The sequence below is a fragment of the Miscanthus floridulus genome, chromosome 1 (assembly GCF_019320115.1).
Source record: "Miscanthus floridulus cultivar M001 chromosome 1, ASM1932011v1, whole genome shotgun sequence".
In the NCBI taxonomy this organism is placed as follows: domain Eukaryota; kingdom Viridiplantae; phylum Streptophyta; class Magnoliopsida; order Poales; family Poaceae; genus Miscanthus; species Miscanthus floridulus.
This window is the reverse complement of record NC_089580.1, coordinates 28,616,177-28,627,412: the sequence shown is the minus strand read 5'-3', so window position 1 is coordinate 28,627,412 and position 11,236 is coordinate 28,616,177. Positions and strand designations below refer to the sequence as shown.

General features: G+C 46.9%; 3 protein-coding genes across 4 annotated transcripts; all 3 read right to left on the bottom strand.

Annotated features, from left to right (window-relative positions):
* Positions 1-253: 253 nt before the first annotated feature.
* On the bottom strand, positions 254-568 carry LOC136453741 (peroxidase 45-like). Its single transcript, XM_066454299.1, has one exon. It carries the CDS (start codon positions 566-568, stop codon positions 254-256), a length of 315 nt encoding a protein of 104 aa, XP_066310396.1.
* A 1,116-nt stretch (positions 569-1,684) lies between these two features.
* On the bottom strand, positions 1,685-3,751 carry LOC136476976 (CASP-like protein 5C1). 2 transcript variants are annotated; one of them, XM_066474968.1, is made up of 3 exons: positions 2,744-3,751; positions 2,142-2,274; positions 1,685-2,024 (listed from the first exon to the last, which is right to left on the bottom strand). In XM_066474968.1, exons 1-3 carry the CDS (start codon positions 2,890-2,892, stop codon positions 1,827-1,829), a joined length of 480 nt encoding a protein of 159 aa, XP_066331065.1. In that variant the 5' UTR covers positions 2,893-3,751; the 3' UTR covers positions 1,685-1,826. The 2 variants fall into 2 exon arrangements, with proteins under 2 accessions (XP_066331065.1, XP_066331072.1); XM_066474975.1 differs by having other exon boundaries at positions 2,154-2,274.
* A 486-nt stretch (positions 3,752-4,237) lies between these two features.
* Positions 4,238-6,955, bottom strand: LOC136476969 (cold-regulated 413 plasma membrane protein 1-like). The gene is made up of 4 exons (XM_066474956.1): positions 6,618-6,955; positions 5,454-5,561; positions 4,920-4,990; positions 4,238-4,752 (listed from the first exon to the last, which is right to left on the bottom strand). The coding sequence occupies exons 1-4, from the start codon at positions 6,821-6,823 to the stop codon at positions 4,499-4,501; spliced, it is 639 nt and encodes a 212-aa protein (XP_066331053.1). The 5' UTR covers positions 6,824-6,955; the 3' UTR covers positions 4,238-4,498.
* Between the last annotated feature and the right edge of the window lie 4,281 nt (positions 6,956-11,236).

The following is an 11,236-nucleotide window of genomic DNA, read 5'->3' as shown; positions in this document are numbered from 1 at the left end:
ACGCGACCACACCGACGTTGGTCATGCTACTAATGTGTTGCCTATAAATCCGAAGAGACAGAGGCGTCCGAGGGATTCTTACACTCCTGTGACTTAGTTATGTCGAACAAATATTGTCATCCAAAACTTGTAGACTCATGAACCAATAAAAATGTTATGTGGCAACTTGTCAACTTGCGCATGGACTTCATTTATTTGCTTCATATTCATTTCAATGCGTCACGGCAGCACTGCCTGCGAGATTAACTAGCAACTAGTTCGGAAACCGATAGTCCCGACGTATCTCGCCACCGATGGCCGACGTCTTGACCCCGATCCTCCCGAGCTTGGTCATCGCCGTCATGAAATTGCCGAAGAAGGCACCCTGGTTAGATGCGTAGTAGTCGACCGTGTTGCGCGACTTCATGTCGGAGTAGATCACCTGGTCGGAGCCCAGGAGGCCCTTGCCGACCTGCACATTCCGGTAGAAGTCATTGTCGAAGCCCACCGGCGAGGGATCGAGGAAGGCGAAGGCATTGGGGTCGGAGCTGCAGGTGTCGTTCAGCTGTGACGCGAAACCGGGGTCCATGGTCGCGTCGCTGCCGATCCTCACCGACAGCAGCTGAGGCTGATCTTCTGTCTGCGTCCAGGTCCTACCGCGCCGTGGGCCTTGGCGCGTCAGTGCCGCGCCGTGGTCTATGGCGCGGCAGACCCTGCCACGTCACCGGTCAACGTCCCGACCGTCACCACGTCATCCTCCCGCCGCGCCACCATGCATGGCGCGGCACAGGCGTTTCGCCACGCCATGGCAATAGCGCGGCCAAAAGTGTTAGTTTTGAAGAAAAAAAAACAGTGTTAGATTTAAAATTAGTTTATAAAAAGTGTTTAAAAAAATTCTCCTGTTGCCTAAAGATTGTGATCTCAGGTAGGTGGTTCTAATCGTTCGTGTGTGCAGATCATGTAGTATAGTATGCACGCTTTGTAAGGTAATGATGACCAGGAACCATAGAACGACGATTATGGTGATGATGATTGATACTTAAGAATTAGTGTATGATGGAATTTGCCCTTGCCATTATGGCTTCCTCATTCCGTTTAATTAATTGGGTTAAATTTCAACCTGGGCTCTCCGACTTATGCCCCGCATAGAGGCCCAAACTTGGCCCATACACGTGATTCCAACAGATGCGCCTTTTACGCTGAGAAAAAAAAAACAGTGGGCGGAAATGGAAAGGAGAATGCAAGTGGTCGCGAAGAAGGCCCAAAGGCCTGCCCTGGTATCGTCTCAGCCCAATAGTTCGAGGAAACACACGGAGAAATCTATCCATTGTTCGTTAATGTATACCAACTGTTCTAACCTAATAAATCTGCTGAATTTCCGGAATTTCCTCCCCGAAAAGTATCCAATCTACGTTCTGCTGTACTATCGCAAATCCTACGGGTTGACAGGAAGCGCCGCTTTCCATTCGTTCAGATCGTTTTGAGATGTTATAGAACCAGGAACGGGATCAACAAAGCCAAATTCAGAGACAGTCTCCTGAGTCGTGACTGACTACATGCCCGTTCGCTTCGCTGAAAAAACAAACCGAAACACTGTTTCGACTAATTTGTTGTGAGAGAAAAATATTATTCCGACTGAAAAAATAAGCTGAAAAGTACGGATTATAAGAGAAGCGAACAGGGCCATGCACTCGGTCATCTGGGAATCAAATATTCACATCAAGGATGGCTAATTGGTCAAAAGTTCAAGGTACCTGAACCCTGAAGTACCATATGCTCTCCAAAACCGAATTATGTGCGCTATTATACTAAAAAAAACAAATGACTTGCTGCAGGTTTACCAGCAGCTACCACCGTGAGGCGATGAACCAGAGGTTGAAGATAGCAGAAGCGGCCATGAGGAACCATGACAAGAACGCCATCATGGCAGACAGCTGGTACCTCCCGCAGAACCTCGGGGAACAGTGGGATCCGTGGAACTGGAGGAGGAGGTCGATCACCGCGGCGCTCGAACACGCGGCGGCGAACGAGACTATCGACAGCGCCTGCAAGTTTTGCACCCGAGACGCTTTAGTGTTTCTCTTATTGATTGAATTGACATGCCGCGATGCAGCAGAAGACTGTAGAGGGCCGGCCTCGCATGGTTAGGGAGTAGTACGTACGCAGTCCCCTACCACGACGATGACCATGACGCCCGGCACGCGCAGAGGGCATCCCACGAGCACGGAGTACACGTCGATCATGGCCAGCGTGCAGCTCCAGGGGATGACCAGGCTCATGATTGTCACCAGGAAGCTGTGCAGCCATCGTCGCAGAGGATTAGGATCGTGAAACGGTGAAAAGACGTTCGATCAGCCTGACCTTCAGCGCTGTGACTGAGGCCTCGACCAGATCTCAATTTAAAGTTTTGGATTGTCACGTTGAATATTACACAAGGGTTGGAGTGTTCGGATATTAATAAAAAAATAAATTATAGAATCCGTCAGTAAACCGTGAGACGAATTTATTAAACCTAATTAATCCGTTATTAACACATAACATCACATTGTCAAACTAAAGACTAATTAGGCTTAAAAGATTCATCTCACAAAGTAGTAGCAATATGTGAATTAGTTATTTTTTAGTCTACATTTAATACTCTATGCATGTGTCAAATATTCGATAGGATAAGATGTAAAATTTTTTAGGAGAAAGTAAACGAGGCCTGAATGGAAGTAGCGCAAAACCTAAAAAAGATGGCACGGAAGCAGAAAAACACACGTACCACAAGGCGGTGTAGCTGAAGAACTCGACACCGACTGACATGAACAGCAGCGACGCCGACGAGAAGACCGCCTGCCCGACGCGGAGGCCGAGGCTCCCGGCGCTGCCGACGGCGCCCGCGCCAGCCCCCGACCTGTCTCCGTTATCCATCCCCGGACCACGGAGTCCACGCCTCTCTCGCGCCGCCGGACGATCATCCCATTCCTATACGCGCGCGCACGGCACACGCGACGCACACGGACCCCTCTCCTCCTCACCCGGGCGGTGCGGCTCTCACTTTTCACCACCTCGGCTCGTGGTGCAGCCGGGATGTTGGAAGGAATCTGGCGGGAAAAAAGCAGGGGACGGGATCGAAAGCCCAGGGTTTTGCGATGGATGGAGACGGGGCACCCGGCAGCAACGAGGTGATTCTTCGTTTCTGGGAAATGCTTTCTTTTTGCTCGTCATGGTTACTGCTTTTGACCTCGCGTCTCCCACTCATCCTTCCATCGCCTTCGCAGCTGCTAAGTTAAACTGGTGCAACTGTGCAGTAAATCACACTGCTCGACGCTGATCGCGACTGCTAAAGAACAGGTGGAAGCTCAAGCTGGACATGTCAAGTAAAAAAGGACGCGTAAGAACCATGTTCAGCGATCGCAATGAGTAGACACGTCGGTCGGATTATCTAACCAGTCAAGCACAACTGGAGCTACTGGAGAATTCGGTCGGTTATAGAATACTAGCAAATTGAGAAACATCACTGTGCACGATCCTCTCAAACAAAGAACATCGCATCCCATCCCCTGTTGCAACTGGGCAGAGGATAGGAGCCGGGCGAGGAGGAATGTGCCGCCCACCTTGTGTGGTCCGACGGGTACGAGTGAATGGCAGGCAAAAGGCTGAACCAACGGACGCCAGGAAGCCAGGTGTAGACGACAACAAGTTGATCGCCCGCAGACCAAAACGTTGTCATGTTGTTTCACTATTTGTCACTACTTGGCATCATCATATTCAGAAATAAGAATAACACTGGATGATACACAGTGCTGGTCTTAGGATTTTAAGGGTCCTTTGACGATCTTATCGTAACGGCCCCTCTTAATCATGTATAAAATCTTATTATATATAGGTGCTAATTTTCCTTGCAAAACGAATGCAAATTCAATAACATATTTTTAATTTAACATGTCTAATAATTATTGGGGAACAATGTAGATTAAACAATATATTTATAGATGTATGATAATTATCGAGGAACAATGTAGATTAAAAAGCAATATATTCGTTTTTTTTCACACATGACAAATATTTCTTAAGTAATATTCTAAAATTCTAACACCTAAATTAGAAAAAAAAAATATGACTATATAAGTATAGAGTACTAGAAGTCTGCAATACTATACAAATAATTAATTTGGATTAAAAATAAACGATGATACAGTTGATACAAACATCCATCCTCAAACTTGCGATAACATAAACGATGCAGGTATTTACACGGGATAACATCTCGATCTACATCAAGCCACGGCTAATGATTTTATTGGCGTTTATGTACTCGAATGAACCAAATGCTGACATCGAACTACAGCAAATGAGATAACAAAACTGTCCACCAACATGGCAACAGGTCCAACTGATCGACTCAATCACACATAACGCATTGCCTCACGATGAGGCGATGACACAGGATCACGATCACCATAGAGGAAACATTTGCACAGGGACGAACGGGAACGGAGCTGGACAGCAGAGGGGAACACTGAGGCATTAGTGCCTACAGGACTTGCAGCACCGCGGCCCAGACAGGGTAGACGAAGAGCAGGAGGATGCCAATGGAGTTCGACACGCCATTGCCCTTCCTGAAGGCGTTCCTGAATCCACCTGACGCCTTGATGTGCTCTTGGAGCAGGTAGCATCCAATCGCAAGGCATATCAAGACACCAACGAGGTCACCCCTGAAGGTGTCTGCGAACAGGCTGGGGGCGACCACTGTGAGCAGGATGATGGAACCAGGAAGCTCTAACCAATCTGGAGCGCATGATGAAACAATGTTGAGAGTCACTAAGCAAAAGGATGAACTGTAACTATTTTATTTTAAGGGCAAAACTCCAAAAGGTTAATTGATAAAGGGTAAATGTAACCAATATCTGGAAATTTGATAGGATGCAAAATAGACTGGATCACTGGAGATGTACCTGGGAAGTGGCGTGGAAAGAATAGACGCAGTATGACAGCAACAATCGCAATCCATTTTCCCACCTCTCCTCTGAAAATTCAAAGTTTGATGATATAAGAAATTTTACTTTCACATTCTCTGTTACAGATCAATTGATCAAGAGAGAACATTCTCTGCTGAAAGTGCATTGCTTTATCACTACATCAGACTTCACATTAACATGTAACCAATATGGCAGTCCTACATTAATTGATTCACAGAAAATCAGAAATATAACCGAATTTGATTCACATCAACATGTAACCCAAATGGAACTCCTACATTAACTGCTCTACAAAAACATAACTGAATTTGATGCACTTTGTAACTGTCATTCTACGAGGTGTAGAGTATGACAATACTGTAGTGTCAGTGCTTTGATCCTACAAGTTTACTGTACAACAATCACATGCTGCTACCCATAGTGACATAAAAACTATCATGGTAACTAACAATTGATCCATACAATGCACAATGGAATGGTTAGTGAGATAGGGTTTATGCACCTAATCACCTGATCAGAGAAAATAGCACATTAGGCAGAGTGAAGAAAATGTAAGGAACCAAGAGAGCTGTCAGCATGTTGGTCTTCCAATTTGTGCGGTCCAATATCAAGAGATACCTGTAGTGGAATAGAACAGAGTTGTCACCAATTAATTGTAGAGAGAACTATCTTAAAAAAAAATTGCCCTACCAATTCTCTCAGGTGAAAATAGCATATAAATTCATTCAAACCTGGTACTTTATAAAGCCCATTTGTTGAATATAGGGTCTTAACTGTGTTTTGTTTGCCCTGGTGGGCTATTTCCCTTGTACAAAAAACTCTCTTTTCTCTATCTTAATTGAAGGGCAGAGCTTCTACCGTGATGTTCAAAAAAAACTTTATAAAACTGGAAATGACTTTTTTTTACAATATGTCCCATTTACAACACAGTAATTCAATGAATTCGCTTGAACTTATCAGCCCAGCTTATCAACCATGGTACAGTGTTTTTCTTTCACAACAAAACAGCATCAGCCGGCTTATCAGCCGCAAAAACCATCAGCCGAACAACTCTGTCCAGCAATTTCTGCACCTTTTCTATGGCTTATGACTATATTAGTCAGACTAACAATTGATTCATGCCATTTCTTGATTCAGTATAGTAAAGAGTACTTACAAACACTGACAATTGCATGTGCAGATAATTATGTTGTACAAGTCATACCAACATCTTAATAGCGTCCAGGAATTTCGCGAGAACAATAAGATCATAAACACCTGCTTATGTTCAGCCTTCAAAAACAAATTGACGAGTGGACCTGAGTAACCACACCCCAAGCGTCAGATGGACTAGGCTCCCGTAATTAACTTACACGCAATCCTCTAGCTAGAGATGTTAACTTCAAATCCAAGTTCCTTGCGACTTAGGAGCCAGGTCCATCTGCAGATGCAGAGTAGTGCTACAGTTACACTAACAGTATCATCCCCATGTGACCCCAATTTTCTCTAAATCCTCCCAATAAAGGGCGATCGTTTATGAAACGAAATCGACAATTATATGGCAAATTGCCAATGGACTCTATCTATTCTCGATTCGCGAATCATGACAACCACGACACCAAAAAAAAATGGGATCAGGGATCCCCTTTCTTAGAGGATTCCAGAGAGAAACAGGTCTGGAGCGTAAACACTCACACTGCGGCGAGGAAGGCCAGCCACTTGAGGAAGGAAGTGCCGAACCCCAGCCCGCCGCCGAGGACGAAGGCGTGGTTGGCCAGCTTCCGCGCGGCGACGCCGAGCTCCCGCAGATCCGCGTCGATTAGCGCCTGCTGCGCCGCCACCGCGTCGCCGCCCTCCGGCCCCGTCTTCATCGCCAGGTACGACGCGAACCCCTTCCCCATCGCCTTCTCCTTCGCCGATCACGGCAGGTCGAGTCGCCGATGCTCCCTCTCGCTGGCTGTCGTTTCTCGCACACTGGATCGGTTCGCGCACGCCGGGTCGGTTTGGGCAGCGTTAGATGCGCGGGATCGAGTTGGTTACAAGTGTGGATATGAAAGGCTAGCTGGACTGGCGGGGCCCGCTGGATCCGGACGGTTCTAGGCCAGGCAACGTGTACGGGACACGTGGAATGCTCGCGACCAACAGGGCTTATTATTTTTGAATACATCTGTGTTGCGTACACCGATACACGTTGTTGTGCAATGTAAGCTCATTTTGAACAACCACGTGGCCGACCTGATTGGATAATCAACAAAATCATAGTCGATGTGGACTCGCACATGCCAATAACGGTTTTACGTGATACTGACAGGGGCCATATAGCTTACGAAAACATGCAAGACAGTTAATTAGGAATGATATGTGGCTAAAAGTTAGTTTCAATTAATTAGGAATGATTCAACTAGCTAGCTAAAAGCATCTTTCCCGTCTTTCTTCAATTCACTATTTAAATCGTTATTTTGAGAGTCATTTGAATAAAAAATCATTCATTATATTTTTTTATTCTTCAATAATTTTCTATATCTTATGCGCACTCTAGATAGCCAATCCAGTTCTCTATCTTTCGGGTATCAAAAACTCCGGAACAGAAGATAACAATATTTGGACATCTAATAAAAAGAACCTGTTGCAGGATATTTTTTCTCCAAAATCTTTATTCTTGTCAATAAGGATATAGAGAGAATCTTGAAGTTGCGCAAACAATTAATTAAAGACTTGGTTATAAAATTAGTCTACCTATTAACCCCTGTTGGCTAGATTAGGGTTACAAAATTATCTAGCTAACAATCCTACAACTAAAAAGAACAAAATGTTGACATTTTTTTGTGCGATATTTGTTTTGGTCCGTCCGTCTGTCCACGCCTGCGATCCCATGATATCTTAATTACTGATTGATCGTGCCATTCTCCTTGATTGAATATTACCTGTCATGTGATAGAGGAATCACGGTAAAATAGGAAGTAGAAAATTATTGTGCTATTCATATACACATTGCATGTTTGCATGCACCAGAATACATGGCAACGAGCAAAAGGAAAGAGAATTAACACAGAAGGAAAGAGAATTAAGACAAAATGAACCTCTTTGCATTTCTGAGAACTGTGGGGGTATTAACCCCTATACCCTTACGGTTAAGCTTGGGCGGGCCCGGACCAGAGGGTCTGACCCACTAGAAGACGACGCGCGGCCCGGCCATTCTGCTCGAAGTCCCGCGCAAGGAATCAAGACAGACTTAGAGATCAAGCAAGATCCTGGTCAGTTAGAATAGGAATCCTTATCCGGCCACCTATGACAATTGTAACTGGTTAGGATTAGTTTCCAGATCTATAACCCTGCTCCCCAGACTATATAAGGCGGGCAGGGAACCCCTCTCAAGACATCTCTCATTGACATACAGCAATACAATCAGACGCAGTACGTAGGTATTATGCCTTCACGGCGGCCGAACCTGGATAAAACCTCGTGTCTGTCTTGCGTCACCATCTTGTTTGTAGCTTGTGCATCTGTCTGTCGATAATCTACTACCTTGGACATACCCCTAGGTAGACTACCGACCATATTTCGTCGACAGTGGCGCGTCAGGTAGGGGGTGTGCGTACTGCTCTCTAGACGAACAAGATGGTCATCATCCCCGGTTCCATGGCTACGCCGAATGGCCTCACGTTCACCATCGGCCAGATCACCTGGACCACTGGCTCCGACAACTTCATCGCCATGACCACGGAGGAGGCGCGGATCCAATCTGTGTCGACCACTACTTCACTAGCATCGGCTACGGCTCCGACCATGTTGGATCTGGCTCCGGCCACACCAGCATCGTCTTTAGCCACGCCAATAACCCGTCGTCCGCTTCCTCGCTATAAAGGGAGGCAGATCGACAACACCGACCTGCTCGACTCCATCGATCGAGTTAGCACCAAGCTTGCTAAAACCCTAGCTCTAGTATAGTCAATTCAAAATCAACCTACCGAGAAGGTAACCACTACCCATAACAGATCTACCCAACCAGCTCAGGCCAGTCGTCCTGCACGACTCGGTATGGATCTCGTGGTCACGTCTACTCCTAAAGGGTGCTCCGTTCATCGCCGACCAGCCCCCGCGATGGGTCTCTGGCTCTCCGAGTATGGCCTGCGAAACACTGCTTCCAACTACACGCACAATAGACAACGCTGCTCGGATCTATGTTCTATACATCGACCTCGGCCAAAGCCACGCAACTTCGTCAACATGGTTCGGATCGAGGAGTATCAAGAAGGGTCGGTCCACACAGTTCAAGAGGGTGGTTCAAGCTCCCTGTCCAACATCGCATCTATTGGCTCCATCCACACTGAGCTCCAACGTCATGATAATGAAGAAGTTGAATACGATCTGGATATACCAGACCACTTCCTGGGTTTCCCACGATTCCCATCTTTCCCACCAAGGCGAGGAGACTTGGTCAATGTCGTTAGTAATGATGAGCCACCAGCAGTTGGCGAAACAGAACAAGAAAGGCTAGCACACGAAGCATGCAATATTGATCGGTTTAATCGCCGACAAGCCAAAGCCAAGGCAGAAGAGGAGGCATGACGCATAAGGGTCCAGCCACGCGATCTTAACAATACCTTTGATAGGGTAGGGGACAAGCGGGTCTTTAGGACTCCAAGCGCCAATGTAGCTGTTGTTATGGCAACAATGCAATGACTACCCAATACCCCAGAAATCCAGATAGTTCGTGATGATATACAAGCTTACCTGACGGCTACTATGGCCTAGACCGCAAAGATTGCAAACCAAGCCTAGGCTCCGTCCGTCTTAGTCGAATCAAGCCACAACCGCCAGTACTCAAGTCGCTCACAGCCACCCAACCAACGTGGCTCGTGCAACAACGACCCATCAGACAACCGTCAAGGATGAAACGGTGGTCATGATGGTGCTTGGGACGACAACCGCCGCGACTACCGGGACGACAACTACCGAGACAACCGTGATAATCATCGTGATAACCGCGGTCACGGGGTCAACCAGTGGGGCAATCGGGATCGCTATGATGGCAATAATGATCTTCGCCATTACCTCGGAGAACGTAATCTGCGTGATCACATTAACCAAAGAGCCACCGATCATGCATCCCACGAAAGCTATCGCCGTATGGAATATGATACCACCCACGGCCCTTCGGGTTTGAAGCAGTTTACCCCTCACCTTTGCCAAGTCATATGGCCCAAAAACTTTAAGCTCGAAAAACTCTAGAAGTACGACGACAAGGAAAACCCCGAGTTATGGGTCATGCTCTACGAAACTACGTGTAGATCAGCCATTGCTGATGAGCATGTCATGTCTAATTACTTCCCAGTCGCCGTCGGTCATGCAGGCCACCAATGGCTGGTCAGCTTGCCAGCGAACTACTTTGATTCTTGGCAAGAGCTCAAGCAAGCTTTCATCGACAACTTCATTGCTACTTGCGAACAACCCAGCAACAAATATGATCTGCAACGGATTCGAGATCATAAAGATAAGCCACTGCGTGAGTACGTCCGACGCTTCTCGGAGATGCGCATCAAGGTCCCATCAATCTCTGATAATGAGACAATCAAAGCTTTCATCACTGGTCTTCGCTTCCATGATGCCCTAAGGGACAAGCTCCTCCGCAAAAGACCTAAATCGGTCACAGTGCTCCTAGCCATTGCTAAAAAATATGTGGATGCCGACGATGCTAAAAAGATAATCATCAAAGAAGCAGCAAGGGTTCCACGCTCCGACCACCCCCCACACTGCGATGACTACCGCGGTAACCATGGTCGGAACGATTCCCGCAACCAACATAATCAGTGGCATAATCGTCGTGATGATTACAGGGGCAAGCGTGCTCGGGAAGATGACGGCGAAGTCAACACCGTTAAAAAAGGTGGCAGACGTCGCAACTATGAAGAAGACTACGCCAAAGCATTGAAAGGACCCTACTAGCTCCATCCTAAGTCAAACCATACCATAGAGAATTGCTGTGTTCTTAAATCTATCTACATGCACCAACAGGCTCTGGATACATCCGACAAGCCTAATGACACAGGGGAGCAACGTAACAAGGACAACGATGATGAAGACGCAGATCCCCATCACAAGTATGTCAAGCCAACCGACCGTGTCCACACCATCATTGGGGGCAGAGTGTCCATCGAGACCAAATGAGAACACAAGCTGCTCGCCCGCGCTTGCTTGAACGTGGCCAATACCGACAACCTCATTGTCGACCCGTGGCTCCCTCCTTAGTCTCACCGCGAGATCTCCTTCAGCGGAAAGGACCAATGGGCTGCAATACCTGAGCTAGGGCATTT